The following is a 17,525-nucleotide window of genomic DNA, read 5'->3' as shown; positions in this document are numbered from 1 at the left end:
GTTTTGCTGTTGGCAGGTATATAAACAGCAAACCAGGGAAGTGCCTGTGAGTTGGTCTGCATATATATGGAAGGTCGCTGGCCCTGGAGGCTGTTAGACTAAAGCTCCACCGTGTCTGTTAGCACACACGTGTTCTCTCTTCCTCTCCCATCTCTCTCTGGGATGAGGAGCTTTCTCAGTGTTGTGCAGGGAGGTCATGAGATGGGGCAGACCCAATGTGTCCCTGCAGAAAAGCTCTCGCAGGCAGAGTCCTCTCCAGCCCGGCTGAGTGGATGGTGAGCTGAGGGCTGCCTCCCCGGAGCACAGACAGCAACCTCTCAGACTCTCCTTCCCGCCCGACAAAGGGTCTGCAGCTGTGACAGCTTCCGGGCGTGAGCATCCAAGCAAGCAGCAGGACTGTGAGCTAGACAGGGTGCACACTTCAAGTCTGTCTGCTTGGCGGATGGTGGAGGGAGGAGGTGTCTTAAGAGCTGGCCCACAAGGCCCACCGAGGTCTTGGAGAAATCAGGCAGCATTTTTAAGAGAATCAGCATCCTGTATTTTTTTCTTTTTTCAGAAGCTTATATTTGTAGGGTCAGCCTGGAACGTAACTGACTATAGGTGAGAAGAAACTTTTCTTATGGTCCTGCTGGAAGTGAAGAGGAAGCTACGGGACGGGTGGTAATGAAGACTGGGGCTGCAGTGGTTTATTTACAAAGTTTCCTTGTTGTTCAAAAATTATTTTAAAAAATCCGCTTCCTAATCTTTCTTCAGAACAATGAAAGGTAGTAAGCCTAGAAATAAAAGTTAGAGGCAGGGATCAGAACTGAGATGCGTTTGTTCATTCATTCGTTCAACTAGTGTGTATCAGCACCTTCCGCGTGCTCAGCGCTGGTCTGGGCATAGAGAGGGAAACAAAATAGAATATGTGACCCTGTCCTCTGGGAGCTTCCAGGTGAGCGACCAAGAGGCGTGGCCAGGTGGTGGCTGAGCACCTGAGCCGCATGGAGGGGGGAGGCAGTCAAGAGCTTTCTTCATGCATTTGATTTGACATGGAGTGCCCCACATGCCTGCATTTTCTTCAGTGGATATTCTTCAAGTTCTGAAACATTTTATTTAAACACTTTTGACGGAGATCTTGAAAGACTACCCTCCTCCATTTTAGAAAACAGAATCCACAGCACACAATTTCCTCTCTTTCAATGGTGTGGTCCTAACTCGACCTCTCCTGGGATGCCCCCACCTTGTCTCGTTGTCGGTGCTTCTCTCTTCCTGACCACTGGCAGTCATTTCTCATGGTGTTCTCGCTGCTACTGTACTCTAATTGGCTGTGACCGTTAAGAACTGAACATGGACTCCAGGAACAGGAGAAGTATTTTTGTCCAATGAGCAAGCTTACCTTGTATTCAACTTCAGGGTAATAAGATTTGCCTTGGTGGTTGGAGTGCTGCATGGACAATGTCATAACTGTTCTCCCTACTTTTCTGAGAGTGATTTCCTTCCCTTAAGATGTGTTCTGCATAATCACAGTTGTTGGATGTAACTTTTGGCTAAAGTAGGACACAATTCTACAAGATGAGGTGTCAGAGTGACGCTGTCTATAATGCTGCTGAGAGTTTAAAGGGAAAGAAGATTCCTCATGGGCTGGGGGGCCCCAGGAGAGCTTTCACGGGAATGGGAGTTAGCTAGACCCTGAGCACATGACAGGGTGGGTCTTGGAGAGTTGAGGGGCCACACTGAGAAGGGGTAGACTGAACTCTCCAATGGAGTTGGAATCTTCCTGATATGAGGATCAAACCCTGTGAGGTTGTATGTGATTCCACACTGTCCACCTTGCCAGCCCATGCCAGGACTTGCTCCACAGAGCCTCGGCTCAGCCCCTCCATGTCTGCAGGAAGCCACAGCGCCTTTGCTGGCTGTGACTGCTTCCCAGATTGTGAGTGTGAATTGCAGGACAGAAACTTGTAGCCTGGCACAAATTTCACTCAGATGACATAAAATGAGACTATCACTGAGCGTCTTTGTGTAATTCAAAGGCAGCGGAGGAAGTGGATTGGTTTCATCTCCTTCATGTGCTGTCAAAGACCCATCCCCTTCTCTGGAATCCAAGTTTTCCTAGTACTTCAGGAGGGTTACAAAGTTGCACTTGAAATCAGGAGCCACCAATGGGTATTAGGTCCTGTGGGCATCTGTTATTAATGAAAAACATTAGTCTTTTTTCAATTTATCAATCTTTGGAAAATCTGGGACAATAGGGAAAGGCAAGGGCAGCTATGCAATTGGAGCCTGACTAAGATCCTACTCTCTGATGCCAAGTTCTGCATCCACTTAAAATGGAGGGGAGGGGCATGTTGAAATCAGTCACTAAGCCATGAATCAACAATTACTTTTCAATGTAGAAGATTTTTAAATAAAATTTACAGCAAGGCGTTAGAATCCATTCATTCATTCAACAACTCTTTATTGAGAATATATCTTGTCTTTTGGTTCAAGATGAGAGATTAAGTAGAATTGACAATATCACCCTTCCATCCAAAATTCCAAGAAATGACAGAATATATACTTTGAAAAATATAAGCAGTGCTAGGAACCAAGGAAAGATGTCCTTGCTGCATTAGAAACTGAGGAATCCATGAAGGATGGAAAGTAGTCAAGATCAGATTGATGAAGGAAGCCAAAGCTCCAAATATCCTGATAGAAGGATTGGAAAAATTTGTCCCAGGCCTGGAAGTGGCAGATATGGGGCAGAAGGAAGCCCAGAATACATGACCGGGGAAGTAGTTGGGGTTAGCAGCAAGGTCAGGCAGGCAGGTGAATCCTTCCATACCTCTGCATTTGGCCTCTCAGGGCAGGCAGTGGGCCCTGGAGAGGGTCTGGATGCTTGGGTCAGAGAGGCAGAGTGGTACTCCAGGTGGCTGACACAACCCAGGAGGAAGATTCCTTCTTCTATACTCTCTACTGGCTCATTCTACCAACAGCAGTCACCTTCCTTTGCTTATGCTGGACAGGCTGAAGTAAGACCTGCCCCACAGTACATCCCACTCTTTCCCTCTGTTGACCAGGTTGACATGGACTTTCTGATACAAAAATGAGCATGTATCCAAGATTCACCAAAAATGTGTGGAAAACTAACACTGTGCAAAAGGTACTGAGTGCAGTAAACAAGAGTTTATATGCAAACAAATGTTAATAGTATAAACAGAATAAGACTTTTCTGGAGCCTTTGGGATAAGGATAGCTATTGGATTTGTAAAAAATCAGCCAGAGACCTTGGAAACCTAAAATGTTCACAACAGAATTTAAAAACTGAAAAATGGGCTGGACCAGCAGAGTGGACATAACTGAGGAGTAAATTAGAACTGTCCTCAGATGAAACTGAGGAATTCTCTTACGCCACCTAAAAGGATCATGAGATGGAAACAGAGAAAGAGAAGTTGAGATACGGAGAACATATTCAGATATGTCGGCATCTGTCTATAAGAAATTTCAGGAGGATAGAATGGATGGAAAGGAGAGAAGAAAATAGAAAAGAAATAATACAAGAAAATTTACAAGAAGATAGGAAAGAAACAACATATGGCAAAAATCCAAGTTTAAATAGGATGACCAAGTGTCAAGTAGGATGAATGAGAAAAGACCCATAACTAGATACATCGCAATAATAAAGTTAAAGGAACGCTACTAAAAAAGAAAGAAAGGAAAACTCGAGAGAGAGAGAAAGATGATCTAAAAAGGAACAAGAAGGAGAGTGACGACAGACCTCTCGCTGGTAATACTGGATGCAAAAAGGCACTGGAACTGTATGCACACAACTGTGGGGGTGTAGAAGTCTCAAGTGTGCAGGTGGAAAAGAGTCATTTTGGACATTATGGATCCAAAGAGTTTACCATCCACTGGCTTCCACTAAAAAAATTACTAGAGGTCATAAAAAAGCAAAATAAAAGAAGTGGGAGTCAAGAACCTACTTTTTGCTAACTGTACATGCTTCTGTCTTAGATGGAGCAAGGCAGTCTCAAGAAGTTCACTCCTGGTTGAGGAAGACATCATCTCCCTAAGACAACTGGCGAGATAGAAGCCACTGCGCACACACAAGTTCTCTTAATCTTGTGCTGTCCTTGCAGGTTCACTGTGTTAAAGTGTGGGGTGGGCCTGATGTGTTGGCAATGCTCCCAGCCCTCATGCTCTCAATCCTCGCAGCCCTGTCCAAGCCCTCGATTTCGTCTCTGGAGCCTAAAGTGCTGTGGCTACCTGGCTGGGGTTGCCACCATCCCATTAAACGTTTGCTATCTCTTAAATTCTCAAATCCATCCCATGATTGTTCAGAGGGGATGAAGCTGGGGAAACTCTCTCTCTCCCCGGACTGACGCTCTGGATTGCAGTAACACACCTCTGTGGCTTTTTCTGATGGAAAGCAGGACAACGGCAGACTTAGATCCAGCTCAGAGCGTCGGGTGTATGCCCAGCTGAACAGAGGGCAGCATGGCCTGGGCCTCTGAGGACTCTGCCCAGTGGCCTGGCAAGTTGCGACGCTGCCAGCTCTGCTGGATGGAGGGGGAAGACCGGTCAGGAAGAGGCCCTGACAGCCTTGGGAAGGAAGGAAATAGAAATTGTTGTAGGAGGCTCGAGGTGGCAGAAGTCCAGGCAAACCCAGAAAGTGCTGCTTTGGGAACCCTCCCGGTGGGTGTGAGAGGAGCCGTGAAGGGCTGCCCTGCAGGGCCCCAGAGCCCGAGGCAGGCACATCAGGCTCTGACGGGGAAGTGGTCCAGATCCTCTGGCAGGCCTCGCCATGGAGGAGGGTTCGGAAGCTCCTTAAAAATTCACATGTTATTAAAGTAATTTTTTCCCCTCAAATATCCTTCCTCTGCATAATCGTGTTTGAGAAAGCCAAGTGGGGCTAATGTTCCAGGCATGAGTTTGTGCCTCCCTGGAGGCCTCTCCCGGTCAGGGTCTGACCTGGTCCTCTGTGAAGGGGAGTCTTTCTTGATTCTTCACCTAGATGGGCCTTGATCTATAGCTCCTCCCCAGCTCCCAGAAAAGCCCCAGGAACTTGGCTAATATTTTTTTAGTTCTTTTATTATATTCATAGACTGAGCATTCTGGTAGGGGCCCTCAAAGTCATATGTCCTGCCTCCTGGCTCTAAGCAGGACTGAATTTAAATAATTTTCTTCAGATAACTGTCTTCTTTGCTTTTTTTCCCTTAATATCCCCAAAGAAGCAGCTACTGTAGCATCTCTTGGGAAGGCTTTCCTGCATTTCTCTTGCTGTTGGCCAAGAAAGTTTAGGTCACTCTCCTGCAGAGCCACTGGACCTAGAGAAAAGACCAGCCTGAGAATTCTCCCCACTGCCCCAGCCAGCGTTGAGTGCACGTGGCCTTGTGTCATCTTTGCCCAGGAATAAGAGGGCCTCTTGAAGCTGCTGTACAGAGTTTTATATGTTACGTGTTAGCATCGGGTTTAATCCTCAGATCTTTGATTCCTGTTTCAGGCACTATCTAGCCATTTGAAAGCATTGGAGCAGAACTAGAGGCAGCTCTGGTGGCAGGGGGAGAGGGCAGCGAGTGTGAAGAGGAAGTTGAGGGGGGAACAGGGAGTCGTTTATGGCCATCTGCCTTGCAAATAACTGGAAGTACTAGTCCACAGATGCATCTCACTGGTACGCCCCTTCCATGTGCACGGATAGTGGGAAAACCCTGGCCAGCATATTTCTCCATAAATTCCCAGCCAGAGAGACCTTCTCTGCAAGCCTTGTTTGAATGCAATATTTTAAAACTGATGATGCCTACCAGGAGACCGCGAGCATGTGAGCGCCTCAGGAGAAGGAGGTGATATTTACAGCTTGTCCTCTTTTTTTTAAAGAGAAACCACTTTGAGGATAAGAAGGGTTGGGCGTTCTTGAGGCTCAAGCGCCTGAGCCCTCAGAACACAAGCTTTCCCAACACTTTTTCCTTCTTCTCCTGTGTGTTCAGAGAGCTGGGGACAGTGTCCCTACTCTGAATGCCAGCCGCAGGGCTCACCATAACAGAATGGAAGAGTTGAAAGGGATCCACAAATTCAGCTTGTTCAGACTTCTCACATTCCAGAGGAGGAGATGAAAACCAGAACTACAAAGGGCTCTGGGGGCAGGGACAGGCCTTAGCCACCCTCTGCCGTTTTCAGGGCTCTTTGTCTTGACACCTCCTACCCCATGGCCTTCAGCAGCTCACGATAGAGCTGGGACTAGTATTTGAGTCTCTTGATTCCAGCTCGGTGCTTTTATTCTTTTTTTTAAGCCCTGGAGCTCCATGCTTTCTCTGCAGCCTGTAGGCCAGGACACAACTTAGTGGCAGGCAGAAGAATGAAATACCAGTGTAACAATTTTAAAGAGGACAGGATGAACCTCCATCCCAAAATCATGCTCCCACCAGTCTGTCACTGATGCTTGACCTTCCACCATTAGAGATTCATTCTTTTGCAATTTGGAGGTGAGGCAGTCTTCCAGAGTCTCCTCTTGAAATGCAAACCCCTCTTGGAAGGCCTTCGATAGCTGATAGATAATAGACTACAAGGGTTGTTTCTCTAAGAGAGATGATACCTGATGGTGGTGGTGGTGGTGATATGGAGGGGAAGCCAGGGCAGAGGGATTTTGGAACTCGTTGAAATAGGAAGACAGAGTTGGGACTGGTATGAGAATAGGTCCACCCTAGTGTAGATATCCCATAAATGCTACTACCTACATGCCCAACTAAATATATGACAGAACATGACCCAGAGGCATTGGTGGGAAATTCTCTTCACAAGGCGTGAGCAAATGTTTAGAACCCCAAATGTTTGGAACCCCAAAGGGAAAGACAGAGATGCCCACACCCATCTGCCATCAGAGGACACCGAGACCAATGCTGCCTATGTATTGGGCATCAAGACTCGATTGGAGATAGGTACCCTCCACTCCCCCAAGGCTTTGTTTGCATGAATTGAACTGCGTGAGCACTTCATCTATGGCTAAAGAAAGGAGGCGTTGATATTACTATTTTGTGAATGGGAGGCAGGGGAAGAAGAGACAGAGGTGACGGAGGGGATGGTGCAAGATCTTTATTCTACCCTGACACTGGGCTTTGTGCCCTTACAGAGGAAGGGAAGGGTTTGGGCCAGAAACAGAAAGGGCTGTTTCTCCAAGAGGATTGATGAGGCTCAAAGCACAAGGAGTGCACTTGGAGGCTCGTCAGATCTGCTCCTGCTTCTGCATAATGTCTGGAAGTTGCTGGATGTGCTGGGAGACAGCAGCCCTGGCACAACCATCAGCATCTTCATGAGGGACATAGTCAACGTGGGCAACAACGAGGCTCCTGAAAGCAACCTCAAGGTTATTGGACATTGACTAAGGGAGCCAAAGATGATGAAGACTCAATGTGAGTACATATGATGTGGTCCTACAGGGTCTCCCAGAAGCCCTTGGCAGGGCCTTTTCAGGAGGAGGAGCTGGTAAAGGATTTCCTGTCACAAGAGAGGTCGAGAAGAGGAACTTTGGGCAATTAGTGCCTGGTTATCCTGGAGTTCCTCTTACATCATTCAAACCCTGCCTGAGATGCCAACAGGCAAAAGTGAACTGTGATGCCAGAGCCAGGGAAGGGAGCCCTTGGCCCTGCTTGGAGAAAGTCTGGTGGCTCCCTGCTCCACCTCCCTCCTTCTTACCCACTCAGATTTAGGCTATGATTCTTGGGAAGTTTGTTCCAAACTCAGCCTGGGAATCGACAGCAACAAGAGAAGTTTCAGGGACTCCATTATCCAACCAGGAGAAGGAAGGAGAAGTCCAACCTTGTCTTAACTAACTTGAGATAAAATGAAGCAGAAGGAAAGGACAAGATTTGCTCAGAGCCTCCCAGCCTGAAAGCATGATCTGAACCTTCCAGGTCCTGGTTTATGGACCAGGAGGAAAAGATACAGACATAGATTTGTTTAAAAAAGAAAAGAAAATGCCATCTTTGCAGGCTGGAAAGAAGGCAGGGCATATATGCACAGCTGTTCTCATACCCTTCTCCCCTTCCTCCTTTATCCACCTGCCAGATGCTGGATCTTTCCTTCCTCCCTCCCGTCCTTCCTTCCTCCCTCCCTTCCTGTGGTTAATCCCACATTTGCTCAGGATGCATTAACTAAGTCCTACTGTAGCTGTATGGCAGATTTGGCCACTGCATAAACTGAGTTTTCCAGAAGTTACCAAAAAAAGCAGTGTCTTCCGTATCTGCAAATATGGTATGCAGCCCAGAGCGACACCACTTAGAGCAGTTACTAAGCAGATGTGACAGAGAGCTGCAGCAAGAAGACAGGTTGATAGGTGCCGGTTAGATGGACTTGCCCTGTCTAGAGCCATTGCCAGCTTGACAGATCCTCTGGCCTCTGGGATGGGGCGTGCGTTCTGCGCTTGTCCTCGTGCCCGAGTCTGACACAGCAGCAGGTGCAGCTTTCCTGAGTTAAGTCGGTCACATCCAGGCAAACGCCACCTGCCATCACACCCGTTTATTGAGGTCTACAACGAACCTGCTTCTGGGTCAGGCACTTTGCAACGACCCTGAGCAGTAGATTTTACCAGGCCTACCTCTTTTTGCAGGTGGGAAATTTGGGGCTCAGAGAAGTGAAGCGATGTGCCTGAAGTCACCGAGCTAAAATGTCAGAATCTGGATCTAAAAGCAGGTCAGTGCGGCACAGAGGTCTGTGCTCCTTCCCCCGGCGGAGTCGAGGAGGCACCGGCTTTACCAGACTTCAGTCCCTCACCTGCTGTGTGACTTGAGCAAGCTCTCTAACCTTTCTGAGCTGTCCTTTCCTGATCCATACAACAGGGATAACAGGGCAGCCGGTATCCGGGGCTGGTGCGAGGATTCAGTGGGGTGAAGTGTGCACTTAGCACGGTGCCTGGCCTGGAGTGGGCTCTTGGCCTGCAGTCACTGTTCTGAGGTCACCAGGCTCCCTTCCCGTCTGTGAAGCCCTGGGAGAGAAGAACCACATCCCCAGGAGACAGCTCTTAGCTTTGCCAGCAGCATTTCCATCCCACGAGGGGGAAGCCCTTCCCTCTGGAAGCCACAGCTGCATTTGAATTACATGGATACCTGGATGGTCCAAGACAGTGAAGCCACTCTTCTCTTGGGAGATTTTAAAACATCACCTAACCTCTATGTTGTTTTTCCTGTGGAATAACTTGAACAATCCTTGGCCCTGAGAGGTGTGCTAGGATGATCATTGATTTTTGTTTTCCCACAGGTGAATTAGCCACAAAGGGAGCTGCTCCTGGTAAGAGGAGGACTCCGCTGCCTTCTCCAGCAACCCAGCTGGCTGCTTTCTGGACCACCATCCACGGCCATCATTGTGTACTGTGGGACAGCACGTTAATTTAAATATGTTTTGAAGCCAAGAATCATTAGACAGGTAGAAATTCGATTTGCAAGTATCTGGATACATAAAATGAGTCAAAGAGAAGCGACTTTTGGGTAATCTGGTCATTTGCATTATTCATGCGTTGACATGGATCATTGAGAGCTGATGGGTTATGCTGACTACAGCCAAGTGACCTGCATTGTCAAGAAATTCATTGGCTTCCTCACTGACCTCTGGCCCCTGGCAAGCGACGGGAAATCAAGTAATGACTATTCACAGTGGCTGCTGCCTTTGAGGCTGCTAGAGTCCAACAGGACTCTTTAAAGACAATGGAACTCCTTTTGACCTCTGGAAAGCCCTCCCTTGGCCCGGAGCTGGAGTGAAGGTTGTAATGCACATTACCTATGGGCCTCCCTTGCAAATCTCTGACCTGGCAGGAGGGTAACTTCCCATTCAGTCTCTGTCACCAGTGGAGGGAGAGTGCTTCTCCCAGGCCTCGTTTTGGCCATCAGAGTGGAAGTTTGGTTTGAGATGCGCGTGACAGCTGTGGTTGGGGGTGATTAGAATCATAATTCACACTGTGCATAAAATGACAAAGCAGAACGGGCATGGAGGGCGCTCATCTCATGCAAAGCCCTTCTTTCAAAGAAGAGGAAACCAGCCCAGAGAGGTCAAGTGACTTTCTCAAGGCTACCCAACTCTTAATGACAGAGCTGGGCCTGGGGCACAGGCCCATGAACCCCGGCGGGGATGCTCTTCCTCACCTCATGCGACGTCTCTATCTCATATGGATGGACGTGGTCTTCGAGGAACAGATGTGGGAAGGAAACTCACTTTCATTGGAGCGCCAGTTCCTAGGAACCATGTTAGACCCTTCCTCCACGTTGGCTCTTTTATTCTCAAGCCCCTCCATTTTTATGCAGATGGTGAGGTCATCTTGCTGACTCTCCTGCTCCCAGGCTTTGCCAAATGTCTCCTCCCTCTCCCGGCTTCCTCCCCTGGCTTCTTTCACACTTTGAAACACTTGAATGGTAGGTTTTAAGTGGTAAGGTTTCCTTGAGTTAGGGAGTAGCGGGTGGGTAACATCTTATGGGCAAGTCTGAACATAGCAAATATTGTTTTAAAAGGGAGCCAAGTAAGATGCTTCTGGGAAGCGGAGAGTGTGGTTTTCCAATTAGAAACGGTACAAGCAGCAATGGCATACTGCTGTCACTCCAGGCTCTCCTCAGCCACAGCCTTTGGAAGTGAGGGGAATTGAGGGTGGCCCCACAGGCCTGAGTATCCTTTGTGGCCCTTCCATTTGAGCGACAGGTAACTGATACCGATGTTTTTTATCTTCATTGTTTTTCAGACCGCAGCACTCTTGGTAACATCAAATTCATGCCCTGCTGCCCAGCAGTCGGAAGTGCTCTGGTTTCCCTCCAGGAAAAACAGCCCACATCCCAGCATCTCTCATGAGCCCTTTTGCAGGCCTCATAAAGCCCTTGGTGTGGAAACACCTTTGAAACAAGGATTGTGTTTTATTTCATGGATCCTCCTCCTCCAGTGCCTACGCCAGGGCTTGGAATGCAGTGGACGGTTTTGCATCTGACGCTGGAGCAGGGAAGCAGACAGAGGTCAGGTTTTGCCTTCCAAGGGTTCAGGCTACAATCTGAGAAATCAAATTTTTGTCAGGATCCTGCAATATATATTAAAATGATACCACTTTTGGGAAACTATCATTGGAAATAAAGGCTCCTGCTCGTAAGGGTATACCGTAAAAGAACATTTATTGCAATATTGCTTAGAGGGACAGGAAAGTTGAAACAACTTGAAAGTCCATCAATAGGGTGCTGGTTTAAAAAAGTCTGGTTTAGCCATACAGTGAAACATTATTCAACTTTTAAAAATAAAGAGTTAGACTTACATGTAATAATCTGAAAAGAAGTCTTAGAATACACTGTTTAATGACAAAAGCAAGTTGCTGAGTAATGTATATAATAAGATTCCACTTCTATACAACATATACCAATGGTGCGCACGTACAGGTGTGTTAAATACATACATTTGTGTGAGCGAAAAAATGGACGACACAGAGTAAAATGTTAATATTACCCTAGGGGGTGAAGTTTTAGATTAAAAAAAAAACTAACAGAGCTGAAAGCTTTTAAAAACCCTCTGGGAAGAGAAGAAAGAGATCAAGGTGGTTAAATGGTCCGGAAAGTAAACAGATGGAATCAAGCACGGCTTTGTTCAGCCACCTCGGCTCATTGTGAACTTTCAGGCAGGGCTGCCCCTGAATCAGCAGAGACCAGCCCTGCACTAGGGCAGATCATAACGTGCAAAGCCCCAAGTGACCTGCGTACATAATACATTTGGGAGGCCAAGGCTGCACAACTTCTCATCTATGAAAGTTTGGGAGGCACATAAGAACTTTGTGTCTTGATAAAGCATGTGTCCCCAGCCTTGCTTGATTGGAGGCTGCCTTGCTTCCAGTGCAGGCCCTGCCCATATTAACAGATACTTTTGCAAGGCCTACCTGACCGTCAAGTGTTGATTATAGCTGTATTTAACCTATAAGAGCCAATCCGTCTGACCCCTGATAGTACCTGAATCCATAACCAACTCTCCCTGGAAGATGCATCGTCAGGGTAGGGATGTGCTTCTTCATTGTTTAGTCCAGAATGCCTAGCACAGTGCTTGGCTCACGGTAGTTGCTGTATAAGGGCTAATGGAAGAAAGTGTGTATTGAATTATCGCACCAGATAGACTGAATTGATTTCTAGCTGGCTTTGGAGGACTCAGGAGAGATTTTCCAGAAAAGCGTGAACCTTTATGAAAGATTTGAAAAGAAGGAAAGTGGTGGAGTAACTTCCACCAAGAAGAAAAAGCTAATTTCCGTTGTCACAGCATTTTAGCAAGAATGTTTTAGTATCTTTAGGGCTCTGCTACCATATCACCTCTTCCCCCTTCTCCAAAGAAGTTTGGGTTCCACCACAGGCCGTTGAGAAAAGGTTTAGATGTCTTTTGGGTCCTTCTCACCCTGAGAGAAAGATAGGTAACAATAGTCTAGTATTCCACTTTTTGGAGGTATAAAAGAGTAAAGATTAAGACATTAACGCAGAACTACTGAGAAAATGCCTCCTAAATATTGTTAGAATAAACAATCATACCAAACAGGATCATATCCAGCACAAAACCAAAACGAATTGATTTAATCAGACGTTATCAGAACAAGGAAGAAATAGTATTCCGGTTTTAATGGCAAAAAGCCCCACAAAACTCAAATTACTTTGCAGGCACTGGTGGCACTCTTGCAAGTTGTTCTTTGGAATATAGTTTAAGAAATAATGGGCCTTGACTTAGGGAGAATTAGGACTGCAGAGGCTTTTGTGCGGGAGAAGCACCCAGGTGTGGGGCTGCCTGGAGGCTTAGCCAGGTAGCTGACTGCTGCAGCCTTGGCTTGGCTCCCATTTGGCCCAGAAAACACTAAGAACACTGCCGGGTTAGCTGCCACGAGGTGATGATGGATAACGGCTGTGGCCTGATTCTTGAGGAGCCATGGATTCACTGCAGCGTGTCTCAGCCATATGTGAGCCCTGGCCACGTGTGATGTTCCCCTAGGAGGAGGAGGAGAGATGCCAGATGACATGTCTTATGCATCTCCTTTTATTGCAGCAACCACGTCTGAACAAGTCAGAGTCTATGCTTTCAGACAGTATGGTCTGCAGGTTAGAGAAACTGCATCCTGATTCCTGGGCACCGAGTTTCGGGAGGCAGCAAAGTGTTGGTTGACTTCTGAAGCTAAACTATCACACAGAGTCTTCCCCTTCTGGAGGGCTCAGAGATGAAATAGGAGACAATTATAGAGTTGCAGCACGGGGTGGATGGAACCTTGGAGACCTTGCTCAACTTTCTAGGGTTGGCAGCTCTGCTGCAACAGCTATGCCAAGCAACTAGTCTAAATGAACCCTCCAGCAACAGGAAACTCACTTTCTCTGTGGCATCCCATAAAGCTGGATAACTTTTCCTCCCCAAGAGTCTCATTTCAACCTCTGCATGCTAGCTCAACCATCGCCCAAATTCACTCTCTCCAGAACCTCTTGACTCTCGTGAACCTCCATGTTAGAGATAGACCTTTCTATAATGTGGGGTTCTTCTAGTTTTGGGAGGCCCTTCCTATAACTTAAGGACCTTCTTTCTCTGAAGATCTTTTTTATCTCCTCCATATATCCTTTTCTCCAATTGTCCTCAACCATGACTTCCCATTAGAATCACCCGGGACTTAACCGAATCCTGATGCCTAGCCATCACTCAATCATCCTCTCGGGGGTGGAACCAAAGCGCTGCTATTTTTAAAGCTCCCCAGATGATTCCACTGCGCAGCCAAGGTTGAGAATCACTGTCTTGTTCCAAGACCCTGGGAAATCTCTTGAAGGTCATGCTATGGAATAAGGTTCCAATCCTGACTCCAGCACTTGGGCAGTTCTCTGTGTTTTTGTGTCCCCATGTAACATGTGGGGACAATGACAGTACCTACCTCAAAAAGTTGTTGAAATAACTGAACTAAGTCTAGGAGAGTCTCTGGCATGTAAGTGCTCCAGAAAGTGTAACTCAGAGCCTAAGACAGGCTAGCAAGTGGTAACACAACGTTTGTGCTCTTACCACGAGCTTGGCATTGTTCTAAGCACTTTACACATACTATTCAATACATTTTCTTGCGCTGAAGATCTAGTGTAAGAAAAATGACATAAGCAAAACGTGTCTTCAGGACCTCTTTACCTGAAGACATTTTGTCCCAAATGACCCATTTAATTCATGCCCTAGTGAACTCCCTGTGCCCCTTGTCATTTTGTATGTCTTCTTGCCTTCCATTCAAATCCCTTCCAAAGCTCTGCTACAAAAGTTCCTTACATTTCAAAGCTTTCGGGCTGACTAAATTAAGAGCTCCTCATTGGTCAGCCCAATATCTTTTAATGGGCTAGGCATATAAGAGAAGCCCAGTGAGTTCTTTGTGGACTGACTAAATTAATTGACCTTGTAAAAGACTAAGCTAAAACCTATTTATGCAAAAGAGATGGAAAAAGACCGAATTCCTGTGAATGGTGGGGATGGCGAGAAAATAGTACTATTAAATGCCTACTATGTGCTAGGCACTTTTCATGTATCGTAAATTTTCACAACCAAGGAGATGGGTGTTCAGGTAACGTGATACTGTGTAACAAATCACCCCAAAACTTAGTCTCTTAAAGTAGCAATTATTTTGCTTGTGAATTTGTAATAAAGTGGGAGCATGACAGGGACAACTTCTCTCTGCTCCAACATAGCTCAGCAGAGGACTTTTAAAACAGCTCATTCATGTCCTCCAGCCCTTATGGAACCATGCTGGTGGCTTGAGCTCCTCACAGCCCCAGGATGGCTCTAATTTTGATGGGCTGGAGTAGAAAACTCTTGCCATGAGAATGCAGCTCTCCATCTCAGCCTCTCTGCTCCCCATTCCGAGGGGATCCGTGTCTGTGCTTGGGGAGAAGCCAAGCCAAGCAAAAGATTTCAACAGAGAACGGAGGAAACACACCCACTGAGGTTCTCATAGCAACATAATCACGCACAGGCAGCAGCCTATTTCGGTGGGAGCTTGTCTCAGCTCCCCTCCTCCCTGGTTAGTCACAGAATGGATGTACTGCACAGGCAGAAGCAGTGTGCAGTGGGGTGGGGGAGAGTGTTGGACTGAAAGGAGGCTGGGGAGCCACTCTCAGATGCTCCCTCAGCTGGCTGAAGGATCATGGACAAATGTCCTCCTTTCTCTGATCTCAGGGTCCTTATTTGTAAAATGAGAGATTGGACCAAAGAGCTCTGAGATCTTTTCCTTTCTGATTTTCTTTGACTGTGCAAGTACAGAGACTGTTTTGGTAGGGGCTCAGATGTTTCAGAATCTTTTGTCTCTGAGAAAGATGCTTAGAGAAAATGGGGTTCAAGAGGGTAACAGGCCTTCAGATTCATCTCATTTATCCCCATACCACTTTCTGCACGCTGGCAGGATGTGAAGGGGAAGGAAAATGGTGTTGGCGAAGACTCAGCTCACTTACCCCCAACACTAATCCAGGTCTGTGGTCTGAGAAGGGAAAAGGTTAAGGTCATTCTTTCATTTAGATTTACTCCTTCCTCAACACACACACACACACACACACACACACACACACACACTCTCGCCCATTAACGCAAGCCTCTTGCCCATCCTCTTTTCACTCTTCTTACTCTCCTTCCCCCCCTCTCCTCTCCCTCCTCCACTGATTGCAATATATCCTCTCTTTCCCCTAGGACCAGGTGATGGAGGCATTTTTAGATTCTGGCCCATTTCTTCAATGGACTCTGGGGTTAGTTGAGGACATTCAGGCTCACAGTTCTTGACTGTCAAAGGTGATGTTAAAAAACGAACAGGGCATGCATGCAGGACTGAGCTCCCTAGGTAAGTACAGGGATGCAGTGAAGAGAGCCAGGATGCTCTAGGAGCATCTTTTAGGTCCCCTCCTTGACTTGTGGGCTGAAGGCTTGAAAGTGCAGAGCTGTCTTTGAAGGAGGCAGACTGAGTGGCCAGTTGTAATGGGAGAGACAGAGTGGGGTCCCCCCACCCTTGTTCTATCTCCCAGCAGCCTGACAGATGGCCAGTAAGACAGAGATAAAGAAGCTCTCAAAGTGAAGACAGGAATGCATTGTATAAAAATTCACACCCTCTGCTGCCGCCCAAACTCCCTTAAAAAAGGATCGAGAGAATCCTAATGGGTACGTGACATCCTCCCCCTCTCCCATAAAAGGGACTTCAAAATCTGGTGGTGATGGGGGAGGGGTGAGGAGGGAGAAGAGAAATGTGTGGGCAGGGGGCTGCCAGGAAGACTGGGACAGGGGAGCAGGCTGCAAGCTCATCCGTTTGACTTTCTCCCACCTCTTTCCCAAGCCACCTCTGCTTGAACCTTAGCCCCACCCTCTCAGCCTGAGAGAGGCCTGGATAGGGGGAGTGGGAGAAAAGAAGCGAGAATGCTATCGCACTAAGCCCTAGAATTGAAGGAGTTAAGGACCCTCCCTCATCCAGACGCCCACCCATTCACTACCCAAACCCCAAACCGTAATTCGCCAAGGAAGGATCCAGGAATTGGCAGAGGAGCAGGAGAGTTGGGGGTGGGGTGGGGGCGAGGTAACTGTGCCCAATCTTGCCCAGCGCTTGTCCTGTTGTGGGGCGGTGGGGGTGGGGGGCGCCGCACACCCGGGTCTAAGAACCTGCAAGAGCCCAGCTCCCGCGCCTCCCGCGTGGCCCTGCAGCGTCCGCGCAGCCCTTGCCCGCGCGCAAGTTGTCCACGGCGCCCGAGAGTGGAGAGAGTGGAGGCGGCCGAGAGACCCTCGGAGCCTGGGGGAGGGGGCGGGCCCGGGGGTTGCTGGGGGCCCTCGGTCTGCGCCCAGCCGCCGCCTGCTCGGCCGAACCTCCTACCCCGCCCCCACTCACCCGGCTCAGCCCCTAGGAGAGACGCGCAGGAAGCGTGTTGCTTCGCCCAGCCGAACGGCAGAAGTTGAGAGGAGTTGGCGGCTGCCTCCGGCCGGCCGGACTTTGCGAGCAGCCGGGAAGGAGACGCCGCCACCGCCGCCGCGGAGCCTTCGGGGCTGCCTCCCTCCTGCTCAGCCCGCAGCGCGGGTGGAGAGGGGCGGGGAGGGGGTCGGGTGCGCGAGAACTTGAAACTGTGTGAAGGAATCCGAAGCAGATGAGAAGGAAGGAAAATAAAACAAAGTGGAGACTGCAGAAAAGACTCAACCGTGGTCGATTGTATCGGCTGACGCTCCAGCGGAGGGGCTGGGTTGGGTTTTTTTTTTTCCTCCCATTCTCTCTCTTTCTCTCTCTCTTTTAAAGCTACACCGGCTCTCTCTTTCTCTACTATCTCTGTATCACCAAACCCTTGCTGGCTCTTATGGGCATGAAACACTCCTCCCGCTGCCTGCTCCTAAGGAGGAAAATGGCGGAGAACGCAGCCGAGAACACCGAGGTAAGGAGGAGAGGGGGCCGGGGCTCTCGGCGACCCCGGCACCCACCCCGGACCACCGCGCCGCCGCCGTCGCTGCCGCCGCCACCGCCGCCGCCGCTCAGCACCTAGTGCCAAACTTTCCCCAGCTCCATCCCGCTTGCTTCTGCCGGCCGTGTGTGTGTGTGTGTGTGTGTGTGTGTGTGTGTGTGTGTGTGTGTG

At 48.3% G+C, this 17,525-nt stretch overlaps 1 protein-coding gene across 1 annotated transcript in view; it reads left to right on the top strand.

The window, feature by feature from the left end:
• The first annotated feature begins 17,252 nt into the window (after positions 1–17,252).
• PRMT8 (protein arginine methyltransferase 8) overlaps positions 17,253–17,525 on the top strand; it is an 85,003-nt gene continuing 84,730 nt past the window's right edge. Inside the window, exon 1 of the mRNA XM_046645214.1 lies at positions 17,253–17,327. Within this exon, the coding sequence (XP_046501170.1) occupies positions 17,253–17,327 (75 nt within the window). The remainder of the gene's footprint in view (positions 17,328–17,525) is intronic.

The sequence above is a fragment of the Equus quagga genome, chromosome 1 (genome assembly GCF_021613505.1).
Source record: "Equus quagga isolate Etosha38 chromosome 1, UCLA_HA_Equagga_1.0, whole genome shotgun sequence".
Classification (NCBI taxonomy): Eukaryota; Metazoa; Chordata; class Mammalia; order Perissodactyla; family Equidae; genus Equus; species Equus quagga.
This window is presented reverse-complemented; position numbering and strand designations above follow the sequence as displayed.